Genomic DNA, 17,105 nt, shown 5'->3' on the forward strand with positions numbered 1-17,105 from the left:
TTGCTCCAGAACGGACCCATCCGTGGGGCATGGTTGGTATGCGGTCGGGTCGTTGGGCCACCTTTTCAGCCATGGCAGCCATGGCAGAGGCAGCGACAGACAGCTAACGTCGAGATGTGGGTGACCGCTCGAGATGTCCTAATTACGGTTATTGGGTTTTAGGCCAGTGTGACTCCCGTCGCGTCACATGTACCCGGTGAAACCTGTTTATCGCTGCAGTGCGGGAGCGCACTAGCGAGAACTAGCTGGGTCACGGCCCATTCAACGTGTGTCTGGTCTTTTCCGGTTTTAGGAAGTTTCTAGAACTTTTCGGTTCGGGTTTTTTTCGTTTTTCTTATGGTTATTCGCTGGTTCCTTCAGTTTTCGTTTTATTATTATTTTATTTTTGAAAATTATGAACTTTTTGAACACGAATTTGAAAATCGAGCAAATTTCAAATTTAAGCAAATTTTAAATTCGAGCAAAATTCAAATTTAACCAAAATTTGAATGTGAGCAAATTTTGAATCTAAGCAAATTTTCAATCTGAGCAAATTTTCAAACCTGGGATATTTTTAAATTTGCAAATTTAAACTTTTTTTTAACATTTTGAAAGTTTTTAGATCAGGATATTTTCCGAAAATAGTAAAAAAGAAAAAAAAAGGCAGAGCATTTCTTACCTGGGCCGGCCCAAGAGGAACGCACGCGCGAGCGGTGCCTGGTCGCTCCCGCTAATGAGCGATGGATAGGTGCTCCCCAGGTGCCCCCTCCATCCATCGAGTTTCAGCAGCTGCCGTTTCACCTCTGGAAGATCGATCCTCCGCCCCTCCGTCGGCATCTTCTCCGGCTATGAGACATATCTCTCTCCCCGCGGAACCCTAGATGCATCGCGCCTCCCCCGTCGGCAGTTCCACCCACCTTTAGGTTTTCTTGCTTCCCCCCGCCCCCTCTCCCCAAAAGCAACAGTTGAGCGATTTCATTGGATGGAATTTCCCTTCTCAGAGCAATCCATTACGTTTTTTTTTTCACCCAGTCGGCATCAGTTGGGGTGATTTGCATGAAGATGCCATTTTTTTTTGCTTAATCATTCTTCTGTCAGGATACCTGCTGCTCTCTGTGTTTTTTTGCTTACTGCATTATTTCATTTTTTTTTGAGGGGAACTGCATTATTTCATTGGGTTACAGGAACAGTGTTTGTAGTTTGCAAGTCGCTCTGTTTTGAAGTTGCTCCTCGTACCTAGCTAGTAAAAATCCTACTGACAATGACACTTGTTGCATGCAGGTCAGAGTTGCGTCTAGTTGGGCTATGTCTACCTTCTCGTCAGAACCTGGATCGACCGTTCCACTTCAGGTTTATCCTCTCTTTGGTCCTCCAACTTGGATGTGTCTAAAAGTTGAACTATTATGTACCATGGTTACATCTTGGGTTACTACTTGTACTCGTGTGTGTATGTTTGTGTAGGCTGTAAGATTTGTAAGCCATCATGAGTTCAATGCTCAATCGTCTGCTAGTGTGACTATGCTATTCTTGCTTGTAATTATTGATCTAGGACCTGATGGAAATCTAAACCCTGATGGACATCTGGAAGTCTCACTAGTTGTTTTTGAGCTCAAATATGACACTTAGCTATCAATCTTTCAATTTCCCTAGTTATTGTGCATGTGTATGCTTTGCTCAACTGTTGATCCAGTGTTCTAAGGTTCAGTGTAACTAGGATTTGCAATACCTTTTTTTTGTTGTATTATATTTACAGTTCTGCACTTCTGCTATATCTAGCCATGTAGGTATTTGGGGAAACGGTAAAAGAAGGATCCTCGTTGCATGTTCTGTTAGGTACCACAACAAAGTGCCACGTTTTCCTTTGTGGAAACTGTAGTGGTAAGACCTCCTCGTAAATCGTAATGCATTATGAACTAAATTGAGGTACATAAAGGGATCAACAGTATCCAGTGAAAAAAGAAACAGAAAAAAAATCCCATAATTTGCGTAAAAGCTAATCCGAAAGCTCTGGAGTAAAGGAAAAGAAATCAGAGATAGCTAAGAGCCCTTTATCCATATGCTTAACCTATCCTTAAGAGTTCTAGCATTCTAGAAGAGACCTTATTGTTTGGAAGATCCATTTCAGATAGCAACACTCTATTGCATCTATTGTTGCACCGCTGCATTTTTTCCGAGAAAAGGAACCCCACAGGGGATCCGCAGTTTCATTAGAAACTGAGAGTCACTCAGAACATTTACATGGTTCAAGGAACTAACTCAAAATGAAAACCAGGACAAAACCTGCTATCTATTCAGCTTGAAACTAAAAAGAGGCCAGAAGGAAGCCTAACCATCCAAGCAACAAACCAGAGGCTAGGTACTTGAACCAAATTTACAGGTTTTCAGGCTAGCACCGCTGCATTTGGTCAAAGATTATTTTTCTTCCTTTGTATCATAATAAACCAGCACCCAAGGGTAATTAACTCCTTGCAAAAAGGGTACCCCACTAAAGGCTGGTTAGGTACCAACAGCCTCTGCTATATTAAATTCAAGCAGTCCACATTCTTTCATATTGTCCAGCTGCAGCACACTAAAATTTGGGATCTCAGCAGGATGCCTAATTGGATTGGCATTGTAATTGCATCTTATGTTTCCATTTTTCAGCCTGTGCCAATGCAAACAGTCCACCGGACTGAGTCAGTGGAAGCTCTTTCTGATGAAGATAGTAATAGTGATACAGATGAATCTCCCACAAACGAGTATGATCCGTGGGAACCTCCCCGTCCTCGTCCTCATCCCTCATTAGATCAGTTGACGTGTCCTGTTCAACGTATGAGGAAGGTAAAGTAACTAGCCCCTGTCCCACTTCCCCCTCTTCTTATTACACTTCTTCACAATTTCTCTCTATCAGTACATGATTCAGATACGGGATTTCCTTGCTGACGCCAGAGCCACCAACATAATCGTCCCGGACCGCACTTCTAAGGTTTTTTATACTTCCTCATTTTGTATGATTGACACATCTTATCAATATTCTTGTCTTTTTCTTGCAATATTTTTTGTAGTTACCCGTATGTTGCAACATTATAAGAAGTGTGTTTTTTCATCCCTCAAGTATTATCTGAGTGTAACTTCCATACCCAAAATCTGAAGCAACCTGAAGTTCCTCCCTGAACTATCAATACAATGCAATTTTTCGTCACTGTAAGTGGTTTTGTCCAATCCGAAGAGGTTTCAATGATGTGCTGCTTACATGTTGGCTAAGTCACTTTCAGGTGTCCGCCATGCACCCAGTGGCGGAGCTTGCCAGGAATTATGGGGGGGGGGCAAAACATAAAATATCTATATCTGGGTGGGGCAAAGTGCTAAAAAAAATCTCTTCTAAGCCTTGTAAAAAAAATTTCCTTCAGTAATTCTCAAAAAGTTACACACATATAATTCACCCCCCCCCCTGACTTGTACATAGCTCCGCCACTGCATGCACCCATGTCATCAGATCCCTAAAAAACATTGCACACATATAATTCAAGAGATTTTTAAAAAGCTAGAAAAATTGGTAACATCCTATTTTTTCCGCTAAAATCATATATTTTTGTATAACAGAACTTGTACAAATGAAAAGAGCACAAATAACTGAAAATTTCACAAAAACGAAAACATCAGGGTAATTTATTTTCCTTGGATTTTCTTTCAGTTTTTGTTATTATATTAAAGAACTTGTACAAATGAATTTTCAGTTATTTTCCTTGTAACTTCAGACTTTCTAATAAACTTATAGAATATCATGAAGAAACTTTGTGACATGCTTGACATATGGTGGCGACCTGACCAACATGTTGGTGCCACATGATTCAGAATTGTTTTGGAATCCATTATGAGAGATGAAAGTTGCACGAGATTGAACTATTCATAGTGGAGGGCTCAACTTTGGGTGGTTTAAATGTTTAGCACTGGAAGTTAAGGGATGAAAAATATACTTTCCTAATTTAATGCGATAAGGTGTCTTGGTAGAATTCTATTGTTTTTAAGCTTGGTTTATCTGGATAACTGAACTGACTGCCCTTCACCTTGTTTATACATGATTGGATCAAATCAGGAGGCACACCTACAGTTTTATCACATATACGATCGTTTGTCGACCGTCCTCCAAAAGGATAGTGTTAAGCTCTTCCTCCGCATCTACCAGAAGTATACGGGCAGCTTGGTTTTTGGTTTTGTCATCACTCCACAAACCCTTGACTTAATTATTGCAAAGAATGCACTGCGTTGTGCTAAGCTTGTTTTGGAGGGGAAGTCGCCTAAACTCTGGGGGCAGCGAGCCAACCCCAACTACATTACGAGCTTTGGGTACTTCCCGCTCCACCAAGCTGCCGAGTCATTCTCCATTGACATGATTGAGTTACTGTTTCGTCATGGTGCATCGGCCAATCAGGGCACCTCGGGTGATAGAATCATCAAAGGCCTCCTTCCACTCCATGTTGCCATCGAGAACACTTGCCAGCACAAGTATCTGGAGGATAATCTATTAGCTGATCAGAACTACTGGAAGGGGAATGTCGAGTACATCTACAAACTCGTACATCTGCTTTGCCTGCCTGAGATGGTTTGTGTAAAATCCCTCCTTACATCAAATTATACTTTGGTTTCATAATATCAATAAAGAAGTTCAGATCATACCAGATATTTAAACACTGCTCCAGCAGTGCTGAAGAAATAAAACTTACGGCCTGTGATTTTGTATAGTTCAACTTGTGATTGAGATATTTTTCCTTTTAAATTTCTTATGTATTTATGTGCATAATACAACAAGCACAATTTATTTTTAATCAAAGGGAAATGAGTGAAGATTATTTGCAATTGCAAGTTTTTGCTAACTTTCCTTCTTGATAAGAGTTTAATGCCAGTCTTCAGCTATAAGCACTACAAGTTAAAACTGTTCTGTATTGATGACTTATGCAGAAGATCTTCTTGGACACCACTAGATTGCTTGCAACTCACACGGATAATGTAGTAGATGAGCTCTCGAATTACATCAAGCAAGGGAAGCTTGTCCCTGCTGCTATTTTGCTCCTTGCAGCTCAAAGGCAATTCCGTAACCTCAATGGGTTTGATATGATCAAGGATCGTATTGGAGATTATATGGTCGCCTTGGGAAGAGAAGGGTGTGGAGTTGAAAGTGGTAAAAATACCAAGGCAAAAAAGCATCTGAAGGATATGAAAGTGCATCTTATTAACGCATTGCTGCTTGTTAAGATAATTCTCAAAGCTGGTGAAGCTCTTGACGGATATATTCAAACTCATTTAGAGGTACCACATTTTCATTTGATCATGGCTTTAATCTCTTACATAGTTCTTTTTTCCCATCATTCTAATATGTCCATTGGCTTGGGTTTGCTCCATTATGAAATCTTTCTGAATATCCTAAAAATGTGCATTATCGTACATGTAATAATAAACTGATCATGCGGGGAAGGCCATAGAGACACTAGCTGATATTACTTACTGGCCTGAGAATGGTCTTTGTTACTATCACAGTTTTATCTATTTTGAGATACTTAATTGCTTGACCATGCTAACCTTACCAAAAATTGGTGTCACCAAGAATTCAAGCATGGCCTGTCATATAGCATATGTCATGTCACTTTGAAGTATATCTCACATGGCAGTAAACAAGAAGATTTAGCGGCATAAATAATAACTGATATTAACATAAGTGCACCAAAGCAACTATCAACTTGCATTTATTGCATAAGCTGATAGACTAGTGAACAAATGTGATAGTAAAATCTAGCATGACATCAGAACAAAGTAAACTGATTCCCAAAAGTCATTCTGACGATTCATCCACTCCCACTCACTTATCAGCCAACTCCTACTCATTGGAGTGCTCCTCAACCACATTAGTCTCTTCACCTCCACGAGCATGAGATGAATGATCGCCTTCAAAGCCACATCTTCACCACACAGGAAGTTTTCTTGATCTAACTCATACACGTCTGATGCACCTCCATGTCTAAACATGGACATCACCATGAGTTACCATAGGGCAACTGTGCCAAGAAACAAGATGCATTGACACCTGGCATTTTATTATTTCCATACAAAGTCATCCTCACTGGCATGCACTTTCCCAGCCACTTAGGTGTCTATGTGAATCCACTCATTGCTCATTGGAACTCTAGGAAGAGAGTTAGCTTTTTACCTTGTGAATCCTCTCAAACCCTGAGTGGATCATGCTCCAATTTGTTCCTCTTCTTGCTATGGATCTAAGATTACAATAATTCAACTAACTGCTAATTGGTTGAATCTACGTGTCTCAAAACTGAAGAATGGACGTCCAATTAAGTACCAATTAAGTGCTCACAAGTGGAAGATTAACATCAAAGACTAACTAACTATACCGTTGCAACACTAGTAGGAAAACCATTATAGGTAGAAATGGCATCTGTGGCGCACGTAGAAAATATGCTCCACAAAAATTATTTCTGTGGCGCACCAAAAATATGCGCCACAGGTGCGCCACAGAACTTTACCTTTTTGTGGCGCATGTGGATGCGCCACATAATCTTCATGGGGCCCACGCGGGGTCCACCACTGCACATGGGCGAAGGAAATTCTGTGGCGCATCTGCCACATGCGCCACAGAAAGTCAAAATTTTGTGGCGCATATGCCCATATGCGCCACAAAAGTTCATCTTTCTGTGGCGCATGTAGGCATGCACCACAGAATTCTGAAGGGTTTTTTCTCCTCACGCAACTCCACCCTCCTGGATCGCCTTTTTTAGCACTGTAAAATAAAAAATAAATAGATAGAAAATTTCAAAAAATAAAATCCTTCGAGGTGCCCATATATTATGTCATCTAGCAGCACTGAAAATTAACAAACATGAATATCGACTTTTTTTGCAAAATTGCGTTGCAAAATCATCAAACTGGATTTCTGGTTGCATATGAACTCGAAAAAAACCCGCATAATATATCAAAATGTTCCCACGAAAATTCTACATCCGAATTCACCCGGGCTTGCCTGGTTGGACAATTTTTAGAATCTCCAAATTCGAAAAGAGTAATAATTTACGGCCAGTTAAAGATTTTTTCCTGCAAAATAAAAAAATTGAAAAAAAAATTATGTGGCGCACCAAGTGTCCATGCGCCACAGAAGTTTTGGCCAGAAACTTTGAATGAGTAAAATACATAAAGGGTACCTGAACTTGTCGGTGGGGTTCGATCTGATCACCGTACACTCATAATACCAAATTACGGTCACTAAACATGAGGAACACGCTCACATACGGTCACTGAGTTTAGGAGCTAGCCGTATTCGCTCATGTGGCACGTGTAGGATCCACCAGTTAGCACACATGGGTTCCAGCAGTGAATTTCGTTTTGCAAAAAGACCCCTAAAGTTTAGGGATGTGCAGAAATAACCTAATTATCCCCTTTCCTCTCCTAGTCTCCTCCCGCACCAAATCCGTCCGTCCTGGCCTGGAGCTTTCCCTGGCCACGCGGCACGCAACAACCAACGTCCTCCTCCACCGTCCTGGATTCATGCTGTATCGAGGACGTCGGCGCACGAGGCCGCGCATGATCACCATCGCTCCAAGCGGCAGGGGCGCGCGGCGCAGCAGCATGCCTCCGCCATCACCCACTCCTCCCATAGTCCCTCCCATCCCACCTCACCGGCGCCGTCGGCTTCCATCTTGCTGGAGCAGACGCCGTGGATTTCTCGCTAGAGCAGCCGCAGCGTGAAGTAGCTAATCTCGACAGGGGCGGAACGGGTTGGCGTCTGCCGGGAGCTCCAGCTGGGCGACCTGCTCGGGCGAGAGGACGGCAAGCCCCTGGCCGGCACCACCGCCGTGGCCCAGCAGGGTCTGATCGAGGCGCCCGCTGAGGTTGCCGCCGCGGGGGGCGTCCCCTGGGTTCGCGGGGGGCGTCGCCCGCTGAGGACTGCGACGGAGACCTCTTGGTCGGTGAAGGCGCGGTTGACCTCGGTGGTGCTACTGCAGAGGAGGCGCGCGTCGCCCTTGGGAGTGCGCTGACTGGAGCAGAGGGCAACCGCGAGCGAGGAGGGGCGACACGCGGTGCAGCGACTGCTGCTCGATACCACTCTTGCAAGGCGCACACGCGTGCTCGCGCCTCGCGGCCATTGTCCGTATGCAGGTCGGGGCTCGACAGTGGAGGGATCGACTTCCTGGCAGAGGAGCCCGATGGCGGCGACGAGGCCCGCGTTGGACTGTGGGGGTTAACAGACGCGGGGGTGGCCTGCCCCAGTGCATCAGGGGTGGTGCACGGAGGAGCTGGCCGGCGGCGGTTCAGATCGGATTTAGGTGAGAAAGGAGGAAGGAGAAAAAAAAGACGGAAAATCAGTGCCGGGGTTTTTTGCAAAATTAATTGCATAGCTAGAACCTACCAGGCCTGGCAAGTGGGCCCTACGTGCGCCAGATCAGCAAATACCCCTAGGTCCTCGATCCAGTGACCGTATGTGAGCACTTTCCTTGTCTTTAGTGACCGTAATTTGGTATTATGGGTGTTCGGTGATGAAATTGAACCCGGCCGACAAGTTAAAGTACTTACCATGTATTTTACTCAATTTTGAATTTCCCCGGCGCCAATCTCCTCCTCCACTTCTCCTCCACCACTTCTCCTCCCACTTCTCCATCTCCTCACTTCTCCTCTTTCTCCTCCACTTCTCCTCCCACCACCACCACCTCCTCCTTCTCCACCACCACCACCACCACCTCCTCCTCCCCTTCTTCTCCGACGACCACCACCACCACCTTCTCCTCCTCCTCCGGCGACCACCACCACCACCACCTCCTCCTCCTCCTCCGGCCACCACCACCACCTCCTCCTCCTCCTCCTCCTCCTCCTCCGGCCACCACCACCACCACCACCACCTCCTCCGGTCGGCCTCCTCCTCCTCCACCCACCCCACCCGACCCCACCCCACCCCACCCAACCCAACCCAACCTACCCAACCACGCACCTTCCGTTGATATTCCAAAAAAAAACCGGCGGAATTCCGGCGGCCCTAGATCTAGATCTAGATCTGGCCGCCACTTTTTTAAAAATTCGAAAAAAAATATGTGGCGCATATTGGCATGGTGCACCACATAAGTTTCAAAAATTCTGTGGCGCATGTACATACGCGCCACAGAATTCAAATACTAGTCGCGTGGCAACTGTGGCGACCTGGATATGCGCCACATAATTGAAATTTGGTGCGCCACAGGTAGCCTATTTTCCACTAGTGCAACCTTTTGGATCTGTAATGCTAGGTCCCATTTGATTTCCACCAGTCAACTAGGCAGAATAAAAACTGGAAGCATAAAATAAGAGACTATGTGTTTATTTTAATTGACTTACATAAAAGCATAGCTTAAAAGATGATAGACAAAGAAAGTCAAGAAGATTTTTTTTTCTTCCTTCACATGCCATGATAGGCTGATAGCTATGTAGGTACATATTGATGCTGTCACCATGTACTTGCTCATATTCATTGGCTAGGATGTCAATAGTAGATAGCTTCTCCTCATCATAAGTAAACATTCTCATCATCAGTTGCTTAAATGCTATCTTCAAGGTGTCCTTTTGCCCCATTCGATTCGCCCAAAGTTTGTTATAAATTTCCATTAAATTCTCCAATAATTGTGGCTTTCTTGTGAAGACGTCTTTGTGTTTGTTTTGCAAATGTCCATATCTGTCTTTGTGTTTGTTTTCCAAATATCTATGATAAGCCCCGACATTTCAAGCTTCTCATTGGCATCCACTAGCCTCAATCTTAGTAATATTTCTTAATGCCTGACATTACAACCTCATACATGTCATGTGATTCTTGGATCCGATTTGTCTGTTCAAAAATCAAGCATCCCCAATGTTTCTTTGTCCTTGTGTAAACACTAAACTTAGCATAGTGAAAAAAGTGGTGGCAAACCAAGTAGCCACGGGTATCTCAATCTCTTTCCCAGCGGCATGCCCCCTCATCTTATCAAGAGCTTCAGATCTCTATAGATCAATGTTCTCTCCCACGCTTGGATTTGACAGTCCACTCTTTAACTTCATCTAGGAAATGTCAAGCATTAGAACCAAACAGACAGCAATATAACTGAGGGTGCTCTTCCATGTTGTCTGTAATGATTTCAATTCAACAATTTGGCCCTGTCGTCTAGAACGATTTCAATACCATTCTAGACATGCATCTCCTTAATCCCATGTAAGTCCGTCAAGTTGGCCGTAGTCTAGTCTTGTTTCTTGGCAGTGATATCTATGTGAATCGCTGTCTCCTGATTACCCTGACGATTTAATAATGTTAGTTAAGCGCATTTGAGGTCTGTAGTGGTACTCACTGTCTAAGTCGTTTGCACTCCGATATACATGGCGTTATAGCAGATGTCAGATGAGTTGAGTAGGATACTTGTGGAGTAAATAAATAAAAAATGACAAGGCGAACTTAGTTACCCGTGTCACTGGTTTGATAAAAGAATATTATGCAGGCATCTCATCAGGAGGTCCTTGGAAAAGTTTCAGCAATTCTCCAGAATCATGATGTCGGTCCTACTGGAAAAGAATTTTGCATTGAAGACCTTAACTGGTTTGATTGTTTCCTTGTTTCTGCTTTTATAGTTTTTATCTTTTTGTATATGTAGATGATTTACTTAAAAGTATTTTAATCCTTTCTTCCACATGCTCTTGAAGCTGCCCCTATGACTGTGGACTGCCGAACGGTCTGTTACATGAACATGGTGCGTCTATGTTTCATAGCCTGGTATTTCGACTGCTTTCCAAGTTTTTGAAAATAATCTGTAATAATTCTTTCATGGGAAACAGGGGACACAGATTTGACCAAGGCAGCCATTGGATCACCTATTCCAAAAGCAGCAGGGAAAAAAGTAAGTACATTTTAACTTGAGTGCCCTCTCTACTTTTCTATTTCCATTTCGTCTGGATGCTGAGTTTCCTTTTGTTTAATGAATTTGTTGTTTTCTGTTTTAATTTCTTCCTGCTGTTTACATGTTGAGAAAAAAAACGAGACTAGCCCTGGTGGCATATTTTTATAGAAGAAACTCACTCGGGTGAGACACCAGAAATTTGATCCTGGCAGGATTCAAACCCTGGTCAGCAGGGATGCACCACTGTGACCCTACCACTAGACTGCTGCATGTTGAGACCGAGGAGAAAATGTTAAGCACACTTTTTTTTACTTGTTATTCCCTTTTTGGACTCTGAATAAAAGAAGGGTGGGCGGTTCGAGTCGCGGTCTCCTCACATTGCACTTCGTAAGGGTAAGGCTTGCCACTAACACCTTCTCCAGACCCCGCACAGTGCGGGAGCTCTCAGCACTGGGTACGTCCTTTTTTAATAAAAGAAGAGAGGACAAATGCAGTTTGCACCTGCTGTTAAGCACACACTTTTTTTTACTTCCTTCGTTCACAAATATAAGACCGTTTAGCAAGCTCAGCAAGCTAATTGAGCTCGCTAAAAGTCTTACATTAGTGAACAGAGGAAGTACAGGTACTTATACTCTTTTTGGACTCTGAATAGAAAAAGAGAGGACAAATGCAGTCTGCAGCTGCTGTTAAGCACACACTTTTTTTACTTAATTGTTCATGATTCCTGATATAATCCATATGCAGGCTTTGCGTCTCTATATTAACATTCATATTTTTTAATGTGTATTTTTTTTTACACTAGGAGCTTTTTTTATCTGTCCTGTTTTGAACCTCAAGAGGGCCTGTACATTTTGTTTGATCACGTTAAACTATGTATATGGTGTGTGCCTTGTTGACGTTGATATCTTGATTATTTATATGTTATGAGCAGGCTGTGGCAAAGAGACGAAATGATAGCCACTGGTATGCAAGAGATCAGTTTTTCCCAGTATGGAGATCAGTGTTAACATCTCAGTTTGTTACAAATGCCATCCCGCCCTATGCACCGAAGAAAGAGTTTCGGCAGTATACTTGTGATGCTAATGATCATGTGGCCGGTAGCTCCCAGAAGAAGTTGATTGATGAAAGGTATTCTCACATTCGTCTTGGCATGTTGGAGAGAAGCTATCCGGTAGTAACAATAGGTCGTCGGAAATTGCGAAGTAATCATCGATCTAGAAGGCTTTTTAGTACTGCTGCATCGACTGTCCTTAAGATGTTGAAGCGTGTATAATAATTTACTACTCGAAGTTGGATGACAAGTAATTTTCGTCTCCCGTTTGAAGATTTTAGGGCATTCTCAAGAGGCCCGATGAAATGCGTCCGTTTTTTGTTCGGATGGGCCGGGATGCAAACACAAAAACAATCATTTTTAGCGCTTGTTCGTTTATGTCAAGGTTTGCCCCCATGGCCTGACGGTACTTTTTTGATAAATTTCATTGAAAACAAATTACATAGTTGAAAGAAAAAATTGGAATTTAAACAACGAGCCTCCTAGCCTCCAAGCCCTAGCCCATTATTCATCGTCATCGGGAAGCTGGGTCAGATCAACGATGTGATGTTCAGCTATTGAGGCTTGCACTGCCTCCTCTACCGACATGTGTGCACTGGCATACCGGGGCTGCGGCCGCATCAGCTGTGGGTGTTGGGAGATAAAGATGGTCATCCTCTTCGCCTCCACTTCGTTCAGATCGTCCGGCCGGGCAGGGAGCTAGTCCGGCATGCCCTCCTCCTTGGCCTTCTATGCCATATCAGCGAGATAGACTAGGTAGTTGTCGGGATGTACTCACCATAGAAGAGCGCTCTCTCTCGGGCTCTCGCGGACGCCTCCTCCATCTTCACGTCTGCCGCCGGCAGAGGGCCGTAGACGAACTCATTGTCGTATGCTAGGTCGGTCAGGAGGTTCAGAGGAAGAATGGACCATCGGCGCGTGATCTCCTGGCGCCGCACCCGACCCTGCCATGGCACCGGCGGCATGGGTACCATTCGGTGGCTGAGAAGCCAGCCCTTGGGCAGGTGGACATCGTCTCACCCCACGCATGGGCTCCTGGTCTCGTAGAGTGCCCGCACCACATGGACAAGGATGGCCACGCGGTTATGTGGCTTCCTCGGCTTCGTCAACAATGACCCGATCTCGTTGTGGTGCTTCTTCGGCTTCCTCCATGAAAACGTCTTCTTGCCCATGGTGGCTTCTCGAAGCTGCCGGCATCAGGTAGTGCTAGATGTGACAACGGTGACAAGGTAGGGGACGATGGCATGTAGGGCTGGCTGGCGGTGCCCCTAAAAAGGCTGGGGAGCGGCCGCCTTTAATTGTAGCGTCAGAGTCCAAGCACGTACCATTGATGGAGGCATAGAAGTTGAGCCGCCCCTCGCCAGTCCCAGCATGGCCGCTGAAGTTGAAGCGTGCCATCAATGGCGTGCAGCGGGGCAGCGATGTGGCTTCCGTAGGCGTGGAAGCGATGTAAGCCACCCACCAACCGCCTAGTGGGCCCAAGGTGGGAGGATGCAGGCAAACACATTTACGGCCTAAAGAAATACCTCGTGGAGCCAAAAATACGTCATAGCAGATAGACCGGTCAGTTTGCATAGGGCTGTGGATTGGAGTTTTACTTATTTACTTTCGTTGCAAACCAAAACGAACATATTTGCTCCGTTTGCATCGAGCTATCCTTTTTACCTATTTTAACTTTTGAAGGTCCATTAGCGTGACATTATTAGCGTGACATTGAGATCACGCTCCTTTGTGTAGCAGCAAGACTAGGTATGATCATCTAGATCACGGTAGGTACAGTGAGGGCAGGGACGAGACCCTGACCCTAATCTGAGGAGTGGTTAATAGTGGTGGAGCGGCAGGCCGTGAAAGAGTCAATGGAGCTGACGACGATGAAGAGCCATGGGTAGCAAGCACAGAAGAAACATCCAGCAACCCAACGCCACGTAGAGGAGTCTTAATAAGAAGCTCAGGCAACACCTCCGAAATGGAAACACGACCACGAACAACTAGTTGAGCACGATGGGACTCAAACTCTTTGCGAAGCCGAGACAAGAACTCCTAGACACATTAATATTCCATGTCATAGGGCACAATTAATGAGTGCAATTATGATGCATATTTAAGTATATACTATTTTTGTACTAGATTGGACCCGCGAAAATCAATCGCTTAAATGGATCGAATAGATGAGTGGCTGATAGTTCTTGTTTTTCCAGCTAGCTGAAATCCAACGTTAGCCCTACATAGGTTTAACATTTGGTATATCTGTAGCAACTCACACATATTATACTAGTGATACTAAGAGCATCTCCATCGGCGTCCTCGATAACGCCTCAATAACATCTTAGGGTCCAAGGTAAAAAAATGGGCTCACACTGACGCGCTCCTAAAGGCGTCGACGCTTTTCGAGCCACTAGAAGCACCGTCAACCCCGTGCCGGCACCTTGGCGAAGGGCGAATCGGCTGCACTGACGCCTCGCGGAACGAAAAATTTTGGGCATGGGAGCCGCCTGTCAGCTACACATCCAAAATATATACATATTTTTCACCAAAACCCATTCCCCTCCGCCGCTTATTTCTCCCGCCCACCGCTCCATCTCCCATCCAGGCTCCAACCCGAAAAACCTTCGCCGCCGCCATGCTGCCAAAGAGAAAGGCTTCGGCAAAAGCAGCGAAGGCGGCGACGAAGGTGTTGCCGAAGCCGCGCACCGTGGCCGAAGGAGAAGCTGACGAACAAGTCGCAGGAGGCGTGGGAGGAGAAGCAACTCCGCGTGTCCATGGTGACGGCCGACCACAGAAGGTGCTGCCTCGCCACGAAAGCGGTGGCTCTTGCCGAAGTGTGCCAAAGCTAGGGCGGCGGCTAGCCCGAAGGGAGCCAGCAGCCCGCCGGCCGCAACTTTGGCGGCGGTTCTCGAGCTCACCCTCGTCGCCGGGGTACTACGCGGAGAACTACGCGGAGGGGTCGTCGCTCTCGCAGATGCGTCTATCGCAGATGGATGGCCGCGTCTGCTACTGCCCCGAGTGCGCCGACATTGACTTGACCTTCGACCCCAACGCGTTGTTCTCGCCGGAGTTGACGCCGAGGGGCAGCGGCGCCTTTCGCTTGGGCGTGGACCTGAACTCGTTTCCTGACCTGCGACACCTCCCTCGTGAAGATGATATCCTCCTTCTCAACGGAAAACAAGGAAGCGGCGGCCGCCGTCGTGTGGAAGGCAATACTAGAGAAGCAAGACATGAAGATTGAGTTGGAGAGGGAGAAGGTGGAGGCGGCGAAGATGGAAGCTCACGCCGCCACCATGAAGGCCACCAATGAAGCGACACGGCTTTCGTTGACCAAAATGTCTCAAGAATCCAAGATCTTGATGGAAGACATGGAGAAGATGGACCCATTGGCGAGGGCGTGGCACGAGATGTACCGTGAGTGCATCGGGCAAGAGGTGCTGACGGTGCGAGCTGCTTTGACATCCATGACTCCCCCGACACCCTCGACTTTCATGAATCCGCCGGCATCGTCAACTTTCATGCCTCCCCCCGCACCGTCGATGTTCATGCCTCCCCCAGCGACCGTGGATCAGGTTCCAGCGTTGGAGTTGCCGCCGGGGCTCGCCGACGATGAGGACGTCGTCGAGGTCGAGGCGCCCATGACCATGTTCATCTGATCATTTAGCGTGAAAGCCGAAGTTGTTTTTTGCAGCCGGAGTAGACGATGATTCGGTAGCCGTATGTTGGTCCAAACTTCATATTCGAAAATCTATTCGAATTTGCTAGCCGTGTGTTGGCCCTAACTTTATATTCGAAACCTATTCGGATTTCTATGCTTTTTGTTTGAGTTTTTAATTCAAATTATCTATCAGGGGTGCCGTATGGGAGACACCGGTGTAGGAACAGCGTCCTCAAAGGATATTGTGTCGGCACCCCTGCTGGCGACTATTTGTGGCGTGCCTAGTGGAGATGTCTAAGGGCATCTCTAGCGGCGTGACGTAAACGCACGTTGAGCGACCGTTTTCGTCCGTCGTGACCTAAAATGCGTCTGGGCCCTGCTCCAGCAGGGCGACGCAAAGTGACCGGCCCGTACGCGGACGCGCCGAGCGTCCTCCATTTCTTACCCGGTCCCGCAAGTCAGGGATAGCGAAATCGATCGCTTTGATTTGCTTCCTTTTGCCCTTCTTTGCTACCCTAGTGACATAGGCATCCCCAATGGGCCTGCCAAAGAAGGTACCCGGGGTTTTATTGAAGGCCCACGACCCGAGGATTATGAAGTTCGTAAGCCCAGTTAGGAGAAAGTTTGGAAAGATAGAATTGTATTAGGAATCTTGACTTGTAACTACTACGGGACGGACTCTAATTGTCTTCCGAACTCTGTAACTTGTGTGTCACGAAACCCTCGGCTCCGCCTCCTATATAAGGGGGAGTCGAGGGACGAAGAGAAGATCGATTCATTGTCAACTAAACCCTAGTTTCCTAGTAGTCGAGTACTTTTCCGGTTGAAACCCTCGAGATCTACTTATCCTCTACTTTTAACTAAACCCTAGTCTACAATCTGTAGGCATTGACAAGTTAATCCCTTGTCAATTGGCGCCGTCTGTGGGAATTAGAGGCGACAAGGATCTGATCTCGATGGCACGTTCAAGATCGTCGACTTCTTCGGTAGCAAGCAATGCGATGGATAGAGGTAAACGGATCGAAACTGATCTAGTCGATTTTGTTCCTCACCCGCCCTCCGTTTGGATGCATATGCGTATCGGGAGCAGCCTATGGAGATGACGTTCGGAAGGTTCCACTTCCGCGCTGAGAAAGAAGGATCGTATCGTCTCGAGGCTCAGACTTCGTCGGGATTGTCGGCGGCCGATTCCGATCTCTCGGATTCGTCGTTCGAGACAGGCGATGAGGAGATTTCGTTGCCACGCTTCATCAAAACCACGGCAAGCAGCAAGCTCGCCAAGATCTTAGGCAACATGTCCTTCGAGTCGTTTGCGGACTCCGATATAAGCAGCAACTCGGACAGCATCGACAACTTCAACTTCATCGACAGATCCACTATTGTTGGAGAGGTCTTCACCAATCTATATGACGGTGTCACCAATCCCGACAAAGATCAAAGTTCAAAGTATCATCAAATCTATGCAATTCGAGATACAAGTCGCCCACAGGAGGAGACATCAGAGAACTTCGATAACGCGGGAAATCCGTACGTCGATCCCGCGGATCTTACGCGAGGTTTGGGA

At 45.9% G+C, this 17,105-nt stretch overlaps 1 protein-coding gene across 2 annotated transcripts; it reads left to right on the forward strand.

The window, feature by feature from the left end:
• The first annotated feature begins 1,260 nt into the window (after positions 1–1,260).
• On the forward strand, positions 1,261–12,135 carry LOC127343561 (uncharacterized). 2 transcript variants are annotated; one of them, XM_051369701.2, is made up of 9 exons: positions 1,261–1,329; positions 2,623–2,799; positions 2,870–2,944; positions 4,055–4,561; positions 4,918–5,265; positions 10,452–10,549; positions 10,654–10,700; positions 10,786–10,847; positions 11,779–12,135. In XM_051369701.2, exons 1-9 carry the CDS (start codon positions 1,285–1,287, stop codon positions 12,118–12,120), a joined length of 1,701 nt encoding a protein of 566 aa, XP_051225661.2. In that variant the 5' UTR covers positions 1,261–1,284; the 3' UTR covers positions 12,121–12,135. The 2 variants fall into 2 exon arrangements, with proteins under 2 accessions (XP_051225661.2, XP_051225670.1); XM_051369710.2 differs by lacking the exon at positions 1,261–1,329 and adding an exon at positions 1,571–1,857.
• Positions 12,136–17,105: the final 4,970 nt, after the last annotated feature.

Source organism: Lolium perenne, chromosome 1 (genome assembly GCF_019359855.2).
Source record: "Lolium perenne isolate Kyuss_39 chromosome 1, Kyuss_2.0, whole genome shotgun sequence".
Classification (NCBI taxonomy): Eukaryota; Viridiplantae; Streptophyta; class Magnoliopsida; order Poales; family Poaceae; genus Lolium; species Lolium perenne.

What these genes read in the sequence shown, in the direction of transcription:
- LOC127343561 (XM_051369701.2), top strand. Translation starts at nt 1,285, where the DNA reads ATGTCTACCTTCTCGTCAGAACCTGGATCGACCGTTCCACTTCAG. An exon ending in GATCGACCGTTCCACTTCAG is followed by an intron (nt 1,330 to 2,622) that starts GTTTATCCTCTC and finishes TCCATTTTTCAG; the next exon opens with CCTGTGCCAATGCAAACAGT. An exon ending in TGCATTGAAGACCTTAACTG is followed by an intron (nt 10,550 to 10,653) that starts GTTTGATTGTTT and finishes ATGCTCTTGAAG; the next exon opens with CTGCCCCTATGACTGTGGAC.